General features: G+C 39.2%; 3 protein-coding genes across 3 annotated transcripts; 2 read left to right on the forward strand and 1 right to left on the reverse strand.

The window, feature by feature from the left end:
• The first annotated feature begins 4,560 nt into the window (after window positions 1-4,560).
• Window positions 4,561-8,084, forward strand: LOC140766697 (trihelix transcription factor DF1-like). The gene is made up of 3 exons (XM_073106248.1): window positions 4,561-5,231; window positions 5,621-7,034; window positions 7,116-8,084. Exons 1-3 carry the CDS (start codon window positions 4,951-4,953, stop codon window positions 7,347-7,349), a joined length of 1,929 nt encoding a protein of 642 aa, XP_072962349.1. The 5' UTR covers window positions 4,561-4,950; the 3' UTR covers window positions 7,350-8,084.
• Window positions 8,085-11,341: 3,257 nt separating this feature from the next.
• On the reverse strand, window positions 11,342-12,300 carry LOC140767432 (protein CDI-like). Its single transcript, XM_073107334.1, has one exon. The coding sequence runs from the start codon at window positions 12,273-12,275 to the stop codon at window positions 11,511-11,513; it is 765 nt and encodes a 254-aa protein (XP_072963435.1). The 5' UTR covers window positions 12,276-12,300; the 3' UTR covers window positions 11,342-11,510.
• Window positions 12,301-18,881: 6,581 nt separating this feature from the next.
• On the forward strand, window positions 18,882-20,392 carry LOC140767825 (salt tolerance receptor-like cytoplasmic kinase 1). The gene is made up of 2 exons (XM_073107895.1): window positions 18,882-19,350; window positions 19,442-20,392. Exons 1-2 carry the CDS (start codon window positions 18,960-18,962, stop codon window positions 20,119-20,121), a joined length of 1,071 nt encoding a protein of 356 aa, XP_072963996.1. The 5' UTR covers window positions 18,882-18,959; the 3' UTR covers window positions 20,122-20,392.
• Window positions 20,393-20,676: the final 284 nt, after the last annotated feature.

Genomic DNA, 20,676 nt, shown 5'->3' on the forward strand with positions numbered 1-20,676 from the left:
TTTTACCTTTATTTTAAAAGGAGAAAAAAAATATATATATATATAATGGTACGTACGATTATCATTTGACGTTGAATATAAATAGGCTATAGTACAATGGGCCTGAATATAATTTAATCCAAGGATTAGGGATAGGTGCGAAATTCTAAATTTGTGAGAAAAGAAAGGTAGAATATGAAAGGTGAAAGTTCCAAGACAGGATTGGAAACTAAGGAAGCAAAGTGAGCAGTGGCAACGGCAATAACGTGATGCTTTATGTGAAGGGGTCGACGGTTGCAACCAACAGTGTGGGGCGGGGGATTTGGTGCATACAAACACACTGACATGCTCTTATTCCTTATGATAGATTGGGGTATTAATTCCTTGTAGGATTCGCAGTATCTGATCTTCATATATCCACCAGCTAGATTGCATCCACTTGCATGCATCCTCCTCACCTAACTCCACAACCGATTTATACAAGATCTCAATTCGTACTAAACGTTTCCTATCACTCATGCTTATATGATGCTGGAGAAGCCATTTCGTGTGGGAAAAATGAGAAGAGACTAGAGATTTGGGGGTCAAGAAGCATGACTTTGATTCTAATTTTGCACTCAACTGTAGAATTATTGACCGAAGGGAATCGAGCAAATGGGATTTTGGACTATTAGCATTAAGAGATGTAAACTGTGGTTAATTATAGTTGGTGTATTGGGCCTTAATTTGATAGTTACATGCATGTGACAAGTTAGCTAAGGTGAGACTTCAGAGAGAGATCTTATCCCCACCAAGAGTACGTGACCTTAATTACCCCCAATTTACCAACCATTAATCTCTTAATCTTAAAGGAAGTCTCTTTGGAGACATTCGGTAATATTAATAAAAAAAATAACTAAATTAATTTCCTCTTAGTGTCCATTTCCCAAGAAAGCCCTCCTAATCATTGGAATGGCAACAAAATCCCTACTGCCAAAAGTCTCGCACTCTGCAAATTAACGGAAAATTTTGGTTTTCTTTGCAGAATTGCCAGGGGCGGTAGGCTCATCAAAAGCCGAGCCAGCCGAGTAGCCAACCATATGCTGCTACGTGGCCAGATGAGCCTGGTACACATGTCTGTGGCACGTGCCAGTGCCAGGTTCAAGGTAGTCTCCTGCATAGCAAAAGTACCTGTCATAACATCATACGATCATGCAACGTACAACAACTTTTTGGACGGCTCTGATGTGATCTGGCTGCAAGTACTCTATGCTGATTCATGTGTACATCAGCTTCGGGAGTATAAAACGAGCTGATATGGCAAACCCCGTTTAAAGTCTAATTCATTTAATTCCCTTAATTAATTAATATTGTTAATAAATAGATTGTGTTGGTCTTTAAAATTTCAACTCACGGAAACTGACAAGATATAGTTGCTTCTGCTCCGGGTCAAAATATGGCCGACTAATAACCACAATATTTTTATACTATATTAATAATATATATGCTTGATTTTTATTATTCTATTTATTTAAAATTTTAAATTATTAGGTAATGAACCGATAATATATTTTAAGTCATTTTTACGGCATCATATTATAGAGGATTAAAATAGTTGGCAAGTAACTAGCTATGATGTGATATATATTGGATGCTTAATGGTTGTTCTCTCCCTTGCATGAAGGTCATGACCTTGAGATATCTTTTAGTTGAGGTGGTCCAAATTAGGTTAGCAATAGGAACATTAATTTTTAACTCCAATGTAATTTGAATAGAAGATTTATCTACTAGAACCAAAAGTTCTTTTCGTCGGTATCCTTCCTTACGGCCGACCGAGAACAAGTTAACGGGTCATTAACTATTAGCTAACTTTCTTCTTCATTAACTCTAATCTTCTATCTCTAACGTGGAGGTATAATGGACCAAGAAACAAAGGATAAGAAGTAGCTTATTGGAAGATTAGGAATCCAATGTGGGATTTACTCATTTAATAAATAATTTTAGCTAGTCATTTGAAAAATCAAATTAGACAAGCATCACACCGACGATGTAGTAATTTTAGCTAGCTATCATTTTCTGGATTAGTATTACAATTATTTAGTTAAAGGTAAGGAGTTAATTGACTCCGATCAATGGTAATTTATGGTTCAACTAGGACACTAAAAATTTTCACCACCTCTCTCACAAAAAAGAGTGAATCATAGTTTACTTTAAGTATTTTAAACCGAACCACTTAACTCATATACAATATGATCATTATTCATATGCTAAATTAAATTAATTTTGGATGAAAATGTAACGATAAATTATTTAATTTAAATATATATATATAAAATAAATTAAAATTGGACGAAGCTACAAAAGAGTAAACTGATTGCATTAATAATGTTCCTACTCCAACTTGCATTTGCATGATTGAAACCCATACTGCTGGACTACTACAAATTAAAGTGGTTCTAAAGGTTCGGTATCATTTTCTATATACGGAATCATCCCATTATTGGGGATGACCAGACTAAAACTTTTTACACCTCAGATGTGTAAATTGGCACTCAGCTCGGTTACATGATTGAACTGTCCTTAGCTTCAAATGCCCTCTACAATAAGGCAATAATGTTGGTGGTAATATGCAAAAAGACACCAACATTATAATGTAATTCCAAGCAACACAACCATTTTGGACTACTTTCTGATGAATTACAATCTTATGCATCTTGTTTTTTTTCAATTAATTGTTACGGGAGATTGTAACTTAGAGGGCAAACTTTTCGAGGGTATTTTTGCCATATTAGACAGCACTTGTGATCTCTGACGTGCATCAAGTTCTGGCATCGAAAAGGGGGAAGATTTCCCGTTTCGGTTACTTCCTCTCCCCAAAAGCATTTCTTTATCCTTTATTCTCTATTCTCTACTGAGAGAGAGAGAGAGAGAGAGAGAGAGAGAGAGAGAGAGAGAGAGAGAGAGAGAGAGGAGCAAAAAAAAGAGAGAATTTTGGAGTTAAAATGGATGGTTTTCTTCTGTGTCAGGATGAAGACTTACATCTTGGCTGATGTCTACTGAGGAATCCAATCGACGTACGGCCATGATTGCGAGATGAGCGTGAGGCACATGCACTTCCCCTCTGTCTTCTGTTGTGAATCCTCTTAATAATTTATCCCCAGTTGAGCCGTGAAACAGGGAGGATAATTAAGGATTACTACTTACAATTTAAGTTTAATCACATATTCACCTCCTAAATTATAACTCAGTATTAGGCATTAATTTTCATGCGGACATGATCCACGTTCCAAAAGAAATATAGGGGTTATAAGATTTCAATAGAAGACTCTGAAAATAAAAAGTATAGTTTACCCTTTAATCTAGTTATAGCGTTATAGTCTCCATCCTTTTAGAAATGTGTTGAGTGTAATACTTAAAATAGTACAAATGATATACTTTTATTTATGATATAAAATTAAAATTAAACATAAAATTTTAATACGGATTGAGATAAAGTATAGTTGATTTGGCCTTACTAATTGCATAAAATTTGTTGGACAGACTTATACATTAGGCTATGATTCACAGGGCAAGTAATATCAGTAGTAAAGAGATAAGATCACCTAAAGGGATAAACCTCTAACCGCAGGAATTTACTGCAAATTTTGTGGACTAAAACTGTTCTCAGTTCTCACCCAACCATGGACTTGCCAAAAGAGCAAGCAGTCATGCGTATGGAATTACTGCAGCCGGGTATGCAAACGATCTGGTGTGGAGGTGGGATGGGCCTCTATTATTACTTGACCGGATCAGAACGGATCCCCGAGCCGTGGGTCCCACGGTAATAACTCCAATCCCAATCCTTCCAACACCCCCCACCATTTATAGAAAACAAACAAAGCTCACATATCGCACCATTTGGATTAAATTAAGTACGGAAGCGGAAACACTTGCAGAGTAAAACTAAAATTAATCATCTCCCCCGCTTCCACGATCCCTCCTTACTTCCCCCTTATCACCTTAGTTATATCCAAATTTTTTAGTATTTCACTCCCTTCGAGGCATCATAAATCATAATTACCTGGGTTAGATCACGCGGAGCCACCTGGACGGGAAGATTCCCTCCGTTCTCCTAACTGGCCACGTACTGTTTTATTAGCTAAGAGATGCGAAGTTAATCCATAGAATACTAATTACCGAGTTAATTAATCCCTCACGTTGTCACTAATTACCTGGCTACCCGTGGGCCCCGGCGGTAATCCCCGGCACGTTCCCAACCTCTTTCGCCCTCCACTGGGCCCCACGTTACAGCTGTTATTTTGTGTTCTTGTCTGCCTCCCCGTTCATACATGCTACCTTTTTAATCCTTTATTATTATTTTTCTTCCATGCTGCCACTTTTATTTGTGATATTTACCGATCTCTTTCATAAAAATGGTCCCTCACTCTAGAGAATAATTATCCCTTTCTCACCCCTGAACTAAGTTAATATTGCACAGATATATATCACATTTACATTTTACCCCTCCAAGACAGCGCTGCATACCCTTTCTTTCTCCCTCATCTCATCATCATCCTCATCACCATCACTATCTTACTCTTATTCTTTTTCTTCTAATCTTCTCTCTCTCTCTCTCTTACCCTTCTTTCCATCTCGTCTTCAACCGCAGCTCCATCGCCCTCCCAGCTATGTTATTCTCCAAATCCGTATTATTTATACGAGTCTTGTAAATGGTATCCCGAATTTTTAAGTGCTCTACTCCTTTCTCGTCCTTGTATCTTTTTCCTCTCTTTCCAGTTGTCCAAGCTCCCATCTTTTTCACCTCCGTGTTGTACTGATTTCCTTTTCCAATTCCCAATTCCTCCAGTCCCAACCTTTCTCCTTTCTCTCTCCCAATCCCTCTCCACTCTGACTAACGAGACAAGAGAGAGAAGAAGAGGGAATCAACTCCAGAAATAGTAGCAGGAGAAGTAGGAGAGAGAGACAAGAAGATTAGAGATCAACCATGCAGAAATGACCCCATTCTCCATGCTAGCCGAGGCGGCCTCGCCCATAAGTAGCCGTCCACCGCCGCCGACGCAGAATTACGAGGACTTGATCGCCGGCTCGGCAGGCGGGAACTTCCCCGACGAAGAAGCCCTCGCCGGGGGCGGCGATGAGGTCTCCGGAGGCGGAACTCCGGGGAACCGGTGGCCGAGGCAGGAGACGCTGGCCCTACTCAAGATCCGGTCCGAGATGGACGCCGCCTTCCGAGACGCCACCCTCAAGAGCCCTCTTTGGGAAGAAGTTTCCAGGTAATTAACGGAAGAGACTCTAATTTCCTTACGAGTTACCGCTATAATTGAGATAGATATTGGAAGATGGCAATGTTCCTTACTACGAGGATACCTCCCACTGTTGCTGTGATCGGCTTAGCTTTTGTGAAAGAAGAATAGCCCATCTGTCTCTGAATTCGATATGAACAGCTTCAGATCCGCTTCTTCACCAATCCCAAGATTTCCAGTTGTCTAATTTAGGAATACAACAGATCCAAACACATGCATTATTTACCATGAACAACTCATATAGAATTATAACTTTTCCTCGGATAAGATTAATTTACCTTCGCGTTGTTGGGCTAATAATTAAAGTAAAATTATAGATTAGCTGCAATCATCACCTTCTCATTTGGGTGGGTGGACAGGAAGCTAGCGGAATTGGGGTACAAGAGGAGCGCGAAGAAATGTAAGGAGAAATTCGAGAACGTGCACAAATACTACAAGAGAACTAAGGATGGCCGTGCCGGTCGTCAGGACGGCAAGAGCTACCGCTTCTTTAGCCAGCTGGAAGCCCTTCACGCTGCCACGCCGGCATCCAATTCTGCCGCCATGGTGGGGCCCCCCGCTGTCCAAACCCAGGTACCGTCCATCCCGGCGTCAGCCGCGATCGCCCCGCCGCCGCTCTCGGCCCCATTGCCCGGAGTAGGCAACCCTTGGAACCCGCAACCGTTTTCGGGCCCCACTGCTGCGGGAATCAGCTTCTCGTCGAACACCACCTCCTCGTTCGAGTCCTCGGAGTCCGACGACGAGGAGACCGCAGATATCAGTGCGGGCCAGCAGCACGAGAAGCGGAAGCGAAAGAGCGGGTCCAGCGGGAGCAGCAAGAGGATGAAGGCGTTCTTCGAGCGGCTGATGAAGGATGTCAAGGAGCGGCAGGAGGCCATGCAGCAGCACTTCTTGGAGACGATCAAGAAGCGAGAACAGGACCGGATGATCCGGGAGGAAGCGTGGCGGCGGCAGGAGATGGCGCGTGCCAGCCGCGAGCAGGAGATCTTAGCGCAGGAGCGCGCCATGGCTGCGTCCCGTGACGCCGCCATTGTCTCATTCATACAAAAGTTCACAGGACAAACAATTCAGCTACCGCCAATGCCAGCCACCGCAATTACGACCGTGCCGCCTCCACAACTATCCCCCGCTCCACCACCGCCGCCGCCACCGCAACAACAACAGTTACAAATACCACCACAAACACAACAGCAGAAAAAGCATCACCAACGCCACCAAATTACCGACATGGTCGCCGTCCCGGAGCCGCAAGATCCGTTCACCAGTGGTGCCGGCTTCGAGATGAGTCCATCATCCTCGAGGTGGCCGAGGGTGGAGGTCCACGCCTTGATACAGCTGCGGAGCGGGCTCGACTCGAGGTATCAGGAGGCCGGGCCGAAGGGCCCACTGTGGGAGGAGATCTCCGCCGGAATGAAGCGGATGGGCTACAACAGGAGCTCCAAGAGGTGCAAGGAGAAGTGGGAGAACATCAACAAGTACTTCAAGAAGGTGAAGGAGAGTAACAAGAAGAGACCCGAGGATGCCAAGACTTGCCCTTACTTCCACCAATTAGATGCTCTCTATCGCAAGAAGCAACAACAGCAGCAAGGAATCAACACCACTCCCAATTCACAACAGCTGCCAACTGAAGGTGAAGACAAGAACGACAACAACAACACTATCGTCACCGCCGCCCCTGCAGCCACCGCTGTGATACAGACTAGCAGCAATGGCGGTCTAGCTACCAGCTTCTACGAAGAAGGTAACAATGGTGACAACTTGACAATGGATAAGGTAAGCAGCCCTCCCTACTTATCTCTTCTTTGCAATATATCTCTTTCTTAGTCAAAAATTATATGGATTCCGCTGCGGCAGCAAGCGGGGATGGACGACAACTACGACAAGTTAGACGAACCCGACAGCGATAACATGGACCAGGATGACAAGGACGACGAAGACGACGATGGCGACGACGGCAAGATGCAATACGAGATACAATTCCAGAGGCAAAACTCAACCGGCGTCGGAGGAAATGCGTCGAACACCACCACATCAGCGCCGGCCGCCGCCACCACGACAACTAGTTCCTTCTTGGGCATGGTTCAATAAAGAGCTACAGTTCTTCCTCCCATTGCATCATATGTACCTAACTTCTTATTCGTTACAAACCTCACATTCTCCTCCCATATCCTCCTCGTCCTCCTGCTCCTCCTCCTCCTCCTCCTCCTCCTCTTCTTCTTCTTCTTCTTCTTCTTCTTCTTCTTCTCCTCTATTAGTTCTACTTTTGGTACGTGCATCAACTTCATAGTCATCACTTCTTCTACTCGTCGTAGGTGTCTCATATGATTGGACGGTGATGATGATGATGGCCATCGAACCTATATCGATCCCCATCCTTTTTTTTATTTATTGATTTGTCGGACTGGAATAAATATCCTTCTTCGCCTAAGGCGGTAATAAGCTTCGCGCACACAGCATCACGGATAGGCAGACAACCAAGGGATACCCCACTATGAGGAATAGAACAATTTGCCCCAGCTGTGAGTGTGTATATTCTATTGGAGGGACAGAGGAAGGTGGTAGAGGAAACTAAAACAACTGTACATCACCACGGTTTGTCTTCTGTACCTAAATCTCCATTTCCACTTTAATTGTAAGTTTAAAAGAAGAAACGCTGGTGTTTGGTGAGGGATTCTTTTCTTAAACTTTTTTTTTTCTTTTGTCCTTCTATTTAGGTAAATTAAAAATTCTCATGTTGTTTCCTAATTAACTGTTGTTAACTACAGTGTATATTTCCTATTCTTGTAGTCAATATTAATGCTGGGTCTTGATTGCTTTTGTGAACCTCTCCTCTTTTCTTCCTTATGTTAGCAATTCAACATGACCATCGTCTATGTTAATTAATGGTGGATGAGTATGAGACTAGCACAGCTAATCCGTAACAAAACAAATCAACCTCATTGGTTATGGAGTGGGGGCATGATGCATATGAAAGCTATGGCGTTCGACTTCTGATTGGATCTCGACCGATAAGATAGAAAAGGAGTGGTAAAAGGCTCCATTTAAGTAATCACTGGCATGCCCCATGATAAGATAGCGTGATGTGCTCATTTATGTATATATAAAAGAAGAAGAAGAAGAAGAAGAAGAAGAAGAAGTTAAAGTACATATCCACTCTCTTCACTTTGGCATGGTGATCCAAACACCCAAACTGACAGTATTTAACTAGTTGCCTGCTTGGTTTCTCACATCAGCCAAATATATCAACGAAATTTTCGCACTTAAATATTTACCCATACATCCATTTACCTAATTATGCTCTAATAAAGCTTCTAAAGATGCGATTTCTTCCAAAGTAATCCAGTCCATGTACATCATAACTTGCATGCCTTTCTATTAAAAAAAGCCCCCAACTTTCTAGCAATTCCAACCACAAAAGATGGTGTTATGGATTGGAAGTTTGTTTCTCCATGTTATCCCCCTTGAAGCATTGTTCCCCACTTGCACCTATTGCACATGGGCTTCACCTTCCTCCCTTCCCAAGTTACAAAATACCATGGGTCCCCTCCACCCCTCCAGAGCTGAGAGCACCACCTTCTCTTTCTTCAAATCCTTGTTTTATTTATTACCCTTTTTATACTAATGGAGAGTAAACAAGAAGAGGTAAACAAGCCCAACTCTTCTTCACCACCACTTGGTGCGAAACAAGCCAAGATTAGCTTTTGAAAGAAGCCATTTCACCTTGTATGCCAAAAATCAAAAGCCTACGGGCTGTGGGCTGTGGGCTCCCATCACAAGGTCTAAACTCTGTAACAGGCTTTTATAGAAGTACATTCGATCATTTCTGACATCTGAAGGCGAATGCTTAAAAAAATAGAGTGGAATGTAAGTTATAAACTAGATACAGATAGGCTAGATTACACGTAGGCTTTCTCAACTATGATAGAGAGATGTTAGTATCACTTGTATCTTCTTAGGAGGAAAAATATGACAGTAAAACTCTCCGAATTATCAAGTATCATATTTTACGCCGAAGTTTATTTTAAAAAATTACCCTGTACACATTTAAATTGTAGGAGAAGATAACATAGCATTGAGTTAGGACTGGGAGAGAAAAATGTGAAAAATAGGAGGGGAAGAGAAGTTAAAAGAGCCTGGGAGTTTGAGAGGAATAAGAGTCATGCTCTCATCAAAGCTGTAAACAGTGGAGCTAATAGCTCTATTTGGCTCTTTAGTCCTTCAGTGTAAAAGGTGGATGTCTATACCACCCTATCCTAGGGCTTCTTCATATACTAAGCGGGCTCAACAATAGAACCGCTCATTGTTAAGGAAAAGTCCGACTTAAAAGAAAAGAAAAGGTAAACGTTTGACAAAGATGAGATAAAGAAAGCATAAATGTATTAGTATAGGTTCAGGAAAAAATATGAGAACAATTTGGACACAAATGAGAATAAAAATTAGCCACATGTCAATTTCGGAAGGAAAAGCAAATGGTATTATGGTAGGTTAGTATAAGAATTATTTTAAAATATTTGAATAGTTCAAGCAATAGAACGGGAGAGGGCTCAGCCACCTTCATAATGTCATTTCAGAGAAGATATGTCCTGTAAAACTAAAAGTCTATTGAAGTCAAGTGTCAAATGCTGTCTGGAATAAGTTTAAACTTGATTTCGAATCAACATATGTAAGCAGATAAGTCATTCCATAAACAGCAGGAATGCAGGGTTTTTGCAGCACTTTATGAGGATCTGACAAGGAATAAAATTTATTTGCCTGCCTGCATTATTGAAGAAGATCAATGACTTTGAAATGGAGAAATATGTAGAAATTTTTGTTAGCTGACGTACTTTAATTAGGTTGCATGATCCTTGTTCTACCAAATATATTGCACATATAGTAAGGGTAGACTAAACTAAACTACATCAACTTTGATTCTGAAGATTCTGAAGGTGTTAAAAGAATCCTGTAATCCTACATTGGAAGTTGGTTAATATTACTACTATTCCCTGTTGGGTAGAAGAGCAAATGGGCTATCCAGAGGCAGGCCATACTAACGTCTTCATAACTAATGAAATCAAGATAGCAAAGGATGAAGGAGAAATATTTGGTTCTTTTGTGAAATATCTCTTTCATTATATCACGTAACAGTAACTTAGTTAATTCAGAAATTCCACACTACTATACTTCAACTATGGCCAAAAAAAGGGAAGATGGCATCAGGGTTAAATATCTCCGTGGATTGTCATTAGATTCCTCTACTGTACAGCTAACGAAGCAGAAAGATTAACTGCTCCTCTGAATAAATTTTTGAAGGCTTTTCACGTAATACAGCATGAAACTTTTCTAGCTCTTCGATTTATTTTGCCCCAAAACCATATTCCTCATTCATAAAGGTATTATACTGCAAATTTTATATGCCAGAGTACTGATCATGAATTTTTGAGGGTACACTATTATTTATTCACAACAATGAACACTATAATTTCAATGAATTTTTGCACTTCAATCAATGATTCCTAGTCCATGAGCTAAATAAAGTTTAACGTGGGAGCATCTTATTATGTGCATTGAGTGAGGATGATTCAAACTTCAAACTTCTGCTGATCACCTAAAGAGCAGAGGCATGGTTAGTTGTTTACTAGCCCATCAAATGCATTAGTTCATACTATTTTCTTCCAAAGATTGTTACAGATAGAGTAGCTCCATAGATGCAGAACAGAAGAAAGACTTCTTTCCCAAAACTAAATTACTTTTGACTTCATTAAATTCGATCTCCTCTATTGATGCCTACTGATTGTATGAATAAATCTTCTTAATATTTAATGCCTCTACTATTACAGAAGGCAAACCATTAAAATGTCATAAAGTCTTGAGGCATACAATTAATCCATACCGGTAGGAGATCTATAATCAGGAGCACTTTAATATACTTTTTTTAATGTTGGTCTTCTTAGAGCTAGTGTAAATCTATAATGAGTTGACCAATTATAAATATGTTAGTTTTTCTCTTTACTCCATAGAAGGGAGAAAAAGAGAAAGTTCTACCTAAATACTTACGCAAACTTCTCAACTGAAGCAAGAACCAGAAACTTTCTCCCAAAGAAGGATCAAAAATGCATATAGAACTACATAAACATAATACAGAGGTGGATACAATACAAAATATTCAGAACGATAAAAAGGACTACTCGTACATAGATACTAACAAACAGGGGACATCGACTAGAATCTAAATACTGTTCATCGAGCAACAAACGCGCGCACCAACGCTCAAATACCCTCCGCCGGCAGCTCCTTCATCTCCTTCTCCTTCTCCTTCTCGTACTCCTCCAACTCATCCAACCACAACTCCGCGAACTCGCAATCCTTGTACTCCTCGAACCAGGGCCCACCGGACGTGTAATGTATCGCCCTCGGCAACGTCTCCAGATCCCCGGGCTCCACCCTGTTATGGCCGACCAAAAAATTCCAAGCGAACGGCACCTCCCCAATGTCGTCGTCGTCGAGCCACATGAACCGGTGGAGGTGCGCCCCGGTCTGCGTGCTCACCACCTCCGGCGTCAGCGCGCGGTTCTTTGGATGGCCGCAGTTGTACAACACCATCGACGACCAGTTCTTGCGCGGGTACGCGGTCTGGACGACGCCGTCCATCTTGGTGGACTCCTTCGGGGCGTAGTCGTGCTTGACGCACATGACGGCGCACCCCGGGTCGATCAGTGCGACCAGCTCGCTGACGTCGGCCAGGTAGAGGAAGTCGCAGTCGATGAACAAGGCCCAGCCGCGGAAGCCGGCGAGGAAGGGGGTGAGGAAGCGGGTGAAGGAGAAGTCGGTGCTCTCCGTGGGCCCGCGTTGGCGCCAGTAGAGGCCGGAGGAGCGGAGCTGTGGTTGGAGGATGGGGGAGATGGAGAGCGGGATGGAGGAGCGCTTGAGGAGGGAGTGGCGGCAGACCTCGAAGGCCATGTCTTCGCGGGGGTCGTAGCCTATGAAGACGCGGAAGGGGAGGATGGCGGCATCGCCATTGGAGGAGGGCGACATGGTTGGGAGGTTTGTTTTGGTTTGGGAGAGGAGAGAATGGAGAGGAGGATTTATAGGAAGGAGGAAGTTGGTGTCTGTTTACATTTGGCGCCCACGTTTTATTCGGTTTTTGTGAATAATTGGATGGTAGCCTCGAACAGCTTGGACGTTTGTGATTCTCCTATACGCATAATAATTACTCTGTTTTCTGTTCCTTCTTCCTTCTTCTGAGCAAGAGTACACATATTACATACACCACACTGTCGTGTCATTTTCCATGTTTTAATTTTGTAAAAAATAATATCTTTTTATATTTTGCCTTTGTTATCCTTCAGATTCTCAACTCTTGTATTTTACTTTTTAATCTCTCAAAAAATAAATTCTTGAAAAAAAGCTAATAGAATGAAGAAAATTTTATTGTTTTTTTTTTTAAAATGCTTTTATTAATTTTACCCCTCATTTTATTCTAAAATCTACTTTTTCATTTATTTTACCCTAATCTAAAAAATGTAATTAAAATATATTAAATTATTTTAACTTATACAATAATGTAACTACCAGTGATTTTGAAATATTGTAAGTGAAATACATAGGTTGAATAATAACTATTCATAACGTAGAGTATTAACAATAACAAAGACAAAATATAAGAGTTTTTTTTATAAATTAGAAAACTTTATAAATCACAAGTAATTTTATCTATTTTGTGATTTAAAATCTAGTCTACAACGTTTTTGAAATCTAATCTCTATTTTTTTCTTATAATTCTTAATTAACATCTTAATTTAAACGGTATGAATATTCTATTATAATATATAAAATAATTTATAAATATCTAAGTTATCTATGACTTTTTTAAAAGATGATCGAAAAAAGGAAAAATAGTAGTAGATGTATTTTAATAATTTGATCGATATCAGTTAATTAAAATAACATTAGAATATTAAATAAGAATTATAATAAATAAAATAAATGATAAAATTATTAAAGACGGAACTTGAAAGATGATACGATTTATAAAATACCCTATAAATTATCTCATAAACGTACTGTGATCTGATCCACGTGCACGGTTCGTTTTTTCTTCGCTCCCACCTTACACAAGAGTGGGATCCACATGAACAGTTCTTTTCTCTCCCCTGCCACCTTCTCGTAAATGGTAATGATATAATATTACAAGGGCTTCCACGTTGGGAGTAGCTCAACCATCCATTAATAGATATTATACTGGTATGGAGTATGGGACCGTATACGTTTGTATTGATCGACGTCTTTCTTATAATATGCCCTGTATGTCTGTACTCCTGTAATTCTCGATCGTTGAATAACTGCCACGTGTTGAGCACAATCAAACGCAATATAAGGGACCATTATTATTACATCGAAACAGGCTTGAATTTGATTAAGAAAATACTTTTCTTGATATATATATGGAGAGAGAGATTATGGGCTTTGGTAAATAGTACTTTTAACTATACTGTGTCAGAGTTGAAAAGGGATAATAATGCTCGATTCAAAATATGGATTCATATTTTCAGTGGGAATACGAATTTAGATACGAATAGTAAAATTTAAAATAATTTTATAACTAAATAGATATGAATACTTTTTTGACAGTGGATCAAATTTTAAAACCGATGTTAATTAATTTTTAAATGAATTATAATCTTTTACTTAGACATAATTAATATAAAAATATTAATAGTTTTTTTAAAAAATAAATATTTTTATGTCAAATATATATAACATTAGAAAAAATAATTTTTATAAATAATATATAACACATCATTAGTAATAATATCAATATTCACTATTTAAATAAGCAGACTAAAAATTGTAAATCATAAACTGATACTCGATATCCGTATCCGAATTCAAAAATTATATCCGACCTATATCTAAGTTTCTTATAAAAATTCTATCTATATTCGAATTAAATAAAAATTTTTTATCTGAATCCGATCATACTTCTTATATCACAAGTTGCAATCAATTGTAATACCATCCCAATTTTAAGGTTTTCTTTTCTTTTCAATCCGTAAGTTTCAGCTTCTAGGTTGCCAAGTTTTCTATATTAAATACGTATTTGTTATACTAAAGTATATATAATTTATATTTAAAATGTAGATTAGAGTCTATCATTGTAAAATGGCCAATTTGAAGGCTCAAGTCGAAATAACTTATTTTTTTGGAGGTAGATCGAAATAACTTGTTAAACATCTTTCATAGTACTTACTACTTAGTTTGCTCCAAGTTGGTAACTAGCTTGAAGAAATTAGACACGTCAGTGTCTTCCTGACATAAATTAATGGCGAAAAAGAAAAGTTTATAATTTTCCATTAAAAAATATATAGTGAACTATTGTTTGGTTACTACTTGCGAGTTGCAACTTGTTAGATATGTCTCTAAAAAGTTTCATTAAATTTTATTTTATTTTATTTTTATTCATTCAGAATTGTCATATAGTTAATTTGTAACAGAATCTTTTTGACACAGTATTATTAAAATTAATAAATATATATAAATGACTAAAATATGGCCTCTTTTTTAAGTTAGAGTGTAAAATATTTATTAGAAATTTGTATCTCATATAAAATAAGATATATTTTATTATATGATAGTATTGGATATAATATTAGTAGTTTTTAAACTATTTTTAATAATTTATATATTAGCAAAGTAGTAGGGGTGAAAACGGGTCGGATAACTCCAATCCGACCTGACCCAACTCAGATCGGATTTAGATAAAAAACTTCTATCTGATTCGGATACGGATATAATTTTTTTTTAAAATTCGGATACGGATTCGGATACGGATCGGATATATTTTTCGGATTCGGATACGGATATCAGATATCCGTTTACCCCTATATAGGATTATTAGAGTAGATTATAATAGAAGGGTAAAAGGCACAAACTCAATCCTGATGTGAAGAATAAATTATACAAGTGTTTAGGTTTAATAGAAAGAAAAAACTCGTTTATCCTCTAATTAGACAGCCTAATCCAGAAACCCATCTTTAGGATCACGTCCAACTCCAACTTAGCAAATTGGCAATTGGGCCCAGTTATAAAGCCTGAGGTCTAATAGAAGAAGCCCATTACTTTAAAGCCCAATTCTTCATAGAATAACACTATCTCCTCTACTACTACCTCGTTTAATTTTGGTGACATTTTAATTGCCTCAACTATGTAAAATCTTATAAATACCCACTTCGTGAATCATCAGTTAAAATATATTTTCGTGAAAAATATTATATGATTGTCAAGTGATCATTTTAGACATTTTAGGAATCATTTTGCTTTTATTTTATTAAAAAAAATTGAGGGTAAGAGAATCCGTTTGATATTTTTCATTGATACTAGCAAGGGTAAAAGATACTAAACATTGAGAAATAAATAAGAAAAATCATGAAACTGATGATCTACTAAGATCGACGTTATTTATTAAATCAATGCAGCATAGATTGGTATCAAATAGTATCAACCCAAAGATTAGCTATGCCACATTACCTACGGACATCACTAGACACAAAATATCCGATTTATATCTTCTACAAGTGTGTTACGTCCTTCGAAATCTCCAATCCTTTAGTCTAAGTTATATATATATATATATTAGAGTACTCCAATATTTGCTCTCTTAGAAGGTAGCACGTAGCTTCCAAGTCTCAATTAATTTTCTCTATGCCACCAACCAGTTGATGTCTCTATAAGACATAAAACACGCACGAGTTTGGAATATATGTTATATAGATATATATATATATATATATACAACTCCTTTGTCTGCTTATGTGCAATTGTATCATTCTATATGTGTGTTTATAATGAAACATCTGCTCATAATTAATGCTTTATTTGATTTGATTGCAATATTTTTGGTTTCCAAATCGAATCGGTTGATTTGAATCGATCAATCGATGGAATAGGACATGCTTAATTTAGGCAAAACTTAAGCTTCATTGGGTTAAGATGTCAGCTTCCTCTATACCCCGGCCCTAATATTGTAGTGTCTGTGTGTGTGTGTGTGACCAATGACTTAACTTTCATGATATAAATTATTGTGATTGAAAGCTAGGAAAGAGACATCCTATCCAACCAGTATCAGCTCCAAAGTCTATATTTTCCACCACCTATTTCCTCACACCTTTTATCTCCCACCCCGGGCTAAGAAATATACCTTGTTTCATATTTCCAAGGAGCAATATTTATTTTTTTTGTTTTGTTTTGTTATTTAAAAATAGAGGAAGCCCTCTTAATTTAACTGTTTGGCTTTAGCTGTTTGCATGAGAATTTAATATTTTGGAGACTAAATGAGAGGAAGATGAGGGATAGAGTAATACCTTTTTGATGAGCTAGCTAAACTTAGAAAACAAATGAAGAATGACAGTAGCTAATTAAATTCATGGAATGCAACAAAATGAATATAAAAGATGTGAATGGATCAGAGTTTTTTTTCCAACCATCACCATAAGAATAAAAAGAGAATCAGGTGTTAGTTTTCCTTATGCTCCACCATTGCTTTTATGCCTCGGAGAATTAGTTGCTTCATTTCGTTAGCAGGGAAAAAAAGGAACAAGTTTTGGCGTATTGGAAGAAACTAAGTTAATCATACATCAATCTGTTGAAATGGCTCTGTCACTGATAGAAGTTTTAGTGTGTTACAGTCGCATCTATCTATCTATCTCTACCTATAAGTCAGAGATCTTTTTACCCTATTTTCCTAAGAGTTAACCCACCTCTAGTATAGAAGCTTGTACTATACTAAAGCACCATTGGAGTTATTCTTAAGTGATACAATTCACATCATATTTTCATTAAAAAAAATAAGGCCAATTAACTATTCTTTTACAGATCCAAATTTTGTAGAGCTTTTAGATGAGTGGACCCACTGGAGAGAGATGGTGGACATCCCACAGGCCACTATGGCGTGCAGCACCTATATCTATGCAATTCATGCAAGTAGCTGAGTTTTGCTAGACATACCTAATCTGTAGTTACATTAGGATGGCCCTCTAATATAGTGGGCAGTTGGATGTGCACTAAATTAACCTTGCTACTTAAGGGCATTTAAGAGCATGACAGTGGTTGCATGATACTTGATACCATGGAGCTTGTTACAAGGAAGTGAATGCTCAGTAGCAGCCAATTTTACTTTCTATTATGTTCAATTATATAAAAAAAAGAATTATTATTTTTTTGTTGTCGAATATTTTTCTTAATTCAAAGAGATTAGAAATAGACCTAGTCACTAGCATAAGTTCGTAACTATTGGAAACGGTTGATCAGTCCAACAGTGAGAAGATTTGTGTTAGAAAGCAGTACCGGCTTAAGGCGAATTTTGGTGTTGGTACACCCGCCAGTATAGCAGATCTAATCAAGGTGAATCTTGACCATGATAGATTATATAGATGTCTCAAGAATTCTTTTACAAAGAAGAATTGCCACAAGTATGGTGCAACTAAAGATGAAAATTATGACTCAGTTATCCAATCTAATTATCAGATATAGTTATCACTATTATTTAGTATAAAACCTAAGGATTCTTTAATAATAATAATAATAATAATAATAATAAAGAAATAGAAGTGAACTTATTGTATATTTTCACATGTTTTTTTTTTCCTAGTCTCGAGTTATGTATTTGTACATATTTAAAGCAGTTAATCTTTTCGGATTCCCACTAAAATGAAGCAACATAAAATATTAACCTTTTTGGATGAGAAATTTAACAGATCGATCGTAACTATATATATAATCCCACTTAGCGATTGGAGGACGTGCTCGTTCTCACGTATGCTAATGTCGTATCCACGCAAAGGATTCCACAACCTTATTATATTTATATATGACAAATATGTTGACGTGAGGTGAATTACTCCCATTATCATATGAAGGGGCTACATGTCATGTGATCATGTAGTTGACTTTACGCGTCTCAAGAAAAAGAAAAAAAAAATTAAATTAAAAAGAAAGAGGAATTTACATAGTGGGAGGCAGAAAGTTTTTAAAATTCACTATTTCCAATGCCTAATAATATGCATCTCCACAGGTTACTATGCCATGTGTCGGTCGTTAGGGCCTGATGAATATTGTTGTTCTATAAACCTACGGATTAAACCCGGAATATTTTCTTATTTACAAAAAATTAAAAAAATTAATATATAATCATCATCATCGTCACTCGTCAGTTTATTATTTAATTGCTTCGCAATCATAAAAATCATAAGCAAACGAATCAAGATTCAGTATTACGTGCATTTCTTAGTTTGCATCTCAAAATAATCATCTTTCACAATTCACACCCTGTAAATGGCTGGGCCCAGTAGCTGATACTCATATAATTGAAGGTGGACGCGTGTTCATCAATGAGCACAGGAACAGGAACAGGAAGCAACAATCTCCAAACACCAAATCCCTGCACCAGATCGCAACTCCACCTGCCGGTTTGACCGTCCCATCTCGCTCCTCCTTGGGTTGGGAAATTTCAGTGGACCAATTCTCCATCCTCCCTTCCCCCCCTTAATTCATTGGTTATTTATTTAACCCACACTTAAAAAAATATATTTATTATCTCAATTCTTAACCCCAACTCTATTATATATAAATCCCCAAGTACACATCTCCTTTCCACCACCCTCACCTCAAACCCTCCTCTCGTCTCCTCTCGTCTACTCCTCCTCCGGCGAGGAGATCGGTCAAATGCTCCTCAGGTATAACATATTCTGCTGCGGGGGTGGGGGCGGCGGCGGCGGATGCAGAGGAGATCCAGACGACTCGGACTCAAATCCCCCCAATGCCCGGGTCGCCGACGAGCCCAAATCGGAGACGAGCAAGGATTCGGTCCGCCAATTCGGGTGGAACGAGATCGAATCGCTCACGTCGGGTTTCACCTCGGCCGTGATCGGCGAGGGGGGATTCAGCACCGTCTACCTTGCTCGCCTCCCCGGCTCCCCTTCCTCCTCCCTCGCCGCCGTCAAGCTCCACCGCAGCAGCGAGCGCCTCCACCGCGTCTTCCGCCAGGAGCTCGACGTCCTCCTCCGCGTCCGTCACCCCAACATCGTCCGCCTCCTCGGCTTCTGCGACGAGAGAGGTATATAGAGTTTGAAAAAATAAAATAAAAAAGAGTATAAATTTCCCATTTCTCGATCGACTGGCTCCTAAATGTTGGTAATTTCTCGCAGAGGAGGGAGTGCTCGTCTTAGAGTTCGTTCCAAAAGGGAACCTTTACGACAAGCTTCACGACGGCGGCAGAGTTGTGATACCATGGGCGAGGAGGATCCTAATCGCGTTGCAGCTCGCCAAGGCGTTGGAGTACTTGCACGAGATGCTCGACCTCCAGGTCATCCACGGCGATGTGAAAGCGTCCAACGTGTTGCTCGACGAGAGGATGGACGCCAAACTCTGCGACTTCGGGTCAGCGCGGATGGGCTTCTCCGCCGCCGTGCAGCCCAGGTCGGCCCACGCCATGCTCGGATCCCCCGGCTATATGGATCCGCACTACATCCGATCCGGAATGGTCACCAAGAAGAACGACGTCTATAGCTTTGGGGTTCTGCTTCTCGAGCTGATCACCGGCATCGAAGCGTTCTGCTCCGAGAAGGGCCAGCTATTGACGGCCGTGCTGGGGCCACGTCTGCGCGAGTCGGCCGTGGATGTGGACGGGTTGGTGGATCCAAAGCTGGGCGGGCTGTTCCAAAGGGCGGAGGCAGAGGCGATGGCAGAGATGGCCGCCACGTGTATCCGGGAGAATCCGAGCCTGAGGCCGTCCATGCCGGAGGTTGTGCGGGTCATGAGGGAGAAGTTATCGTCGTCGATCTCGGCCGTCGGTGCGAGATCCAACGGGTCGAAGTGCCATTTGTAAATAAAATTATGTTGTATTTTTTTTCTTCTTCTTCTTGTATTTTGTTTGGTTTTGGACATCTCGTCGGTGTCAACGTTCTCTTCCGGTTGTAGGAGATTAAAGGTGGAACAAAAAATGGGTACATAAGCTATAAGGAGGGAATAATTTTGATCTCGGAATGATCAAAATAGGCATTGTATGTAAATTGGAAAAGATTTTTGTACTAGTTTTTTTTTTTTTTTTTCCAAGGGAGATGATATTTATGTAAACTAATAATCTTTTTGTTCATAAATATTAATTCCCTTTTAAAGATACTTTTCTCTCCACTAAGCAAATAGGTCAATTTAAAAGACCAACCTTTTTCTTTTTTTTCCACAATAAAACAATAAAGCAAGTGCCAATTTGCACACCCCTTTACTCATTTCGCTCCAGAAGAAAAGCAAGGACTGGCCCTTCATGTTAGATACTCGCTTTAATTAGAATTTAGAAATCCTAATCCTAACATTTTGAAAAACACTAGATGTGCGATTAAATCATTCTGCCATGATTGGGTGCATTTCTATTCAAATGGACGGA

This window comes from Typha angustifolia, chromosome 9 (genome assembly GCF_048772165.1).
Source record: "Typha angustifolia cultivar Huaian chromosome 9, ASM4877216v1, whole genome shotgun sequence".
Taxonomy (NCBI): Eukaryota; Viridiplantae; Streptophyta; class Magnoliopsida; order Poales; family Typhaceae; genus Typha; species Typha angustifolia.

Bases quoted from the DNA above. Each gene is read 5' to 3' on its own strand.
- LOC140766697 (XM_073106248.1), top strand. From the start codon at position 4,951: ATGACCCCATTCTCCATGCTAGCCGAGGCGGCCTCGCCCATAAGTAGC. The intron at 5,232-5,620 runs GTAATTAACGGA...GTGGGTGGACAG, and splicing joins CTTTGGGAAGAAGTTTCCAG to GAAGCTAGCGGAATTGGGGT. The intron at 7,035-7,115 runs GTAAGCAGCCCT...CCGCTGCGGCAG, and splicing joins ACAACTTGACAATGGATAAG to CAAGCGGGGATGGACGACAA.
- LOC140767432 (XM_073107334.1), bottom strand. From the start codon at position 12,275: ATGTCGCCCTCCTCCAATGGCGATGCCGCCATCCTCCCCTTCCGCGTC.
- LOC140767825 (XM_073107895.1), top strand. From the start codon at position 18,960: ATGCTCCTCAGGTATAACATATTCTGCTGCGGGGGTGGGGGCGGCGGC. The intron at 19,351-19,441 runs GTATATAGAGTT...AATTTCTCGCAG, and splicing joins CGGCTTCTGCGACGAGAGAG to AGGAGGGAGTGCTCGTCTTA.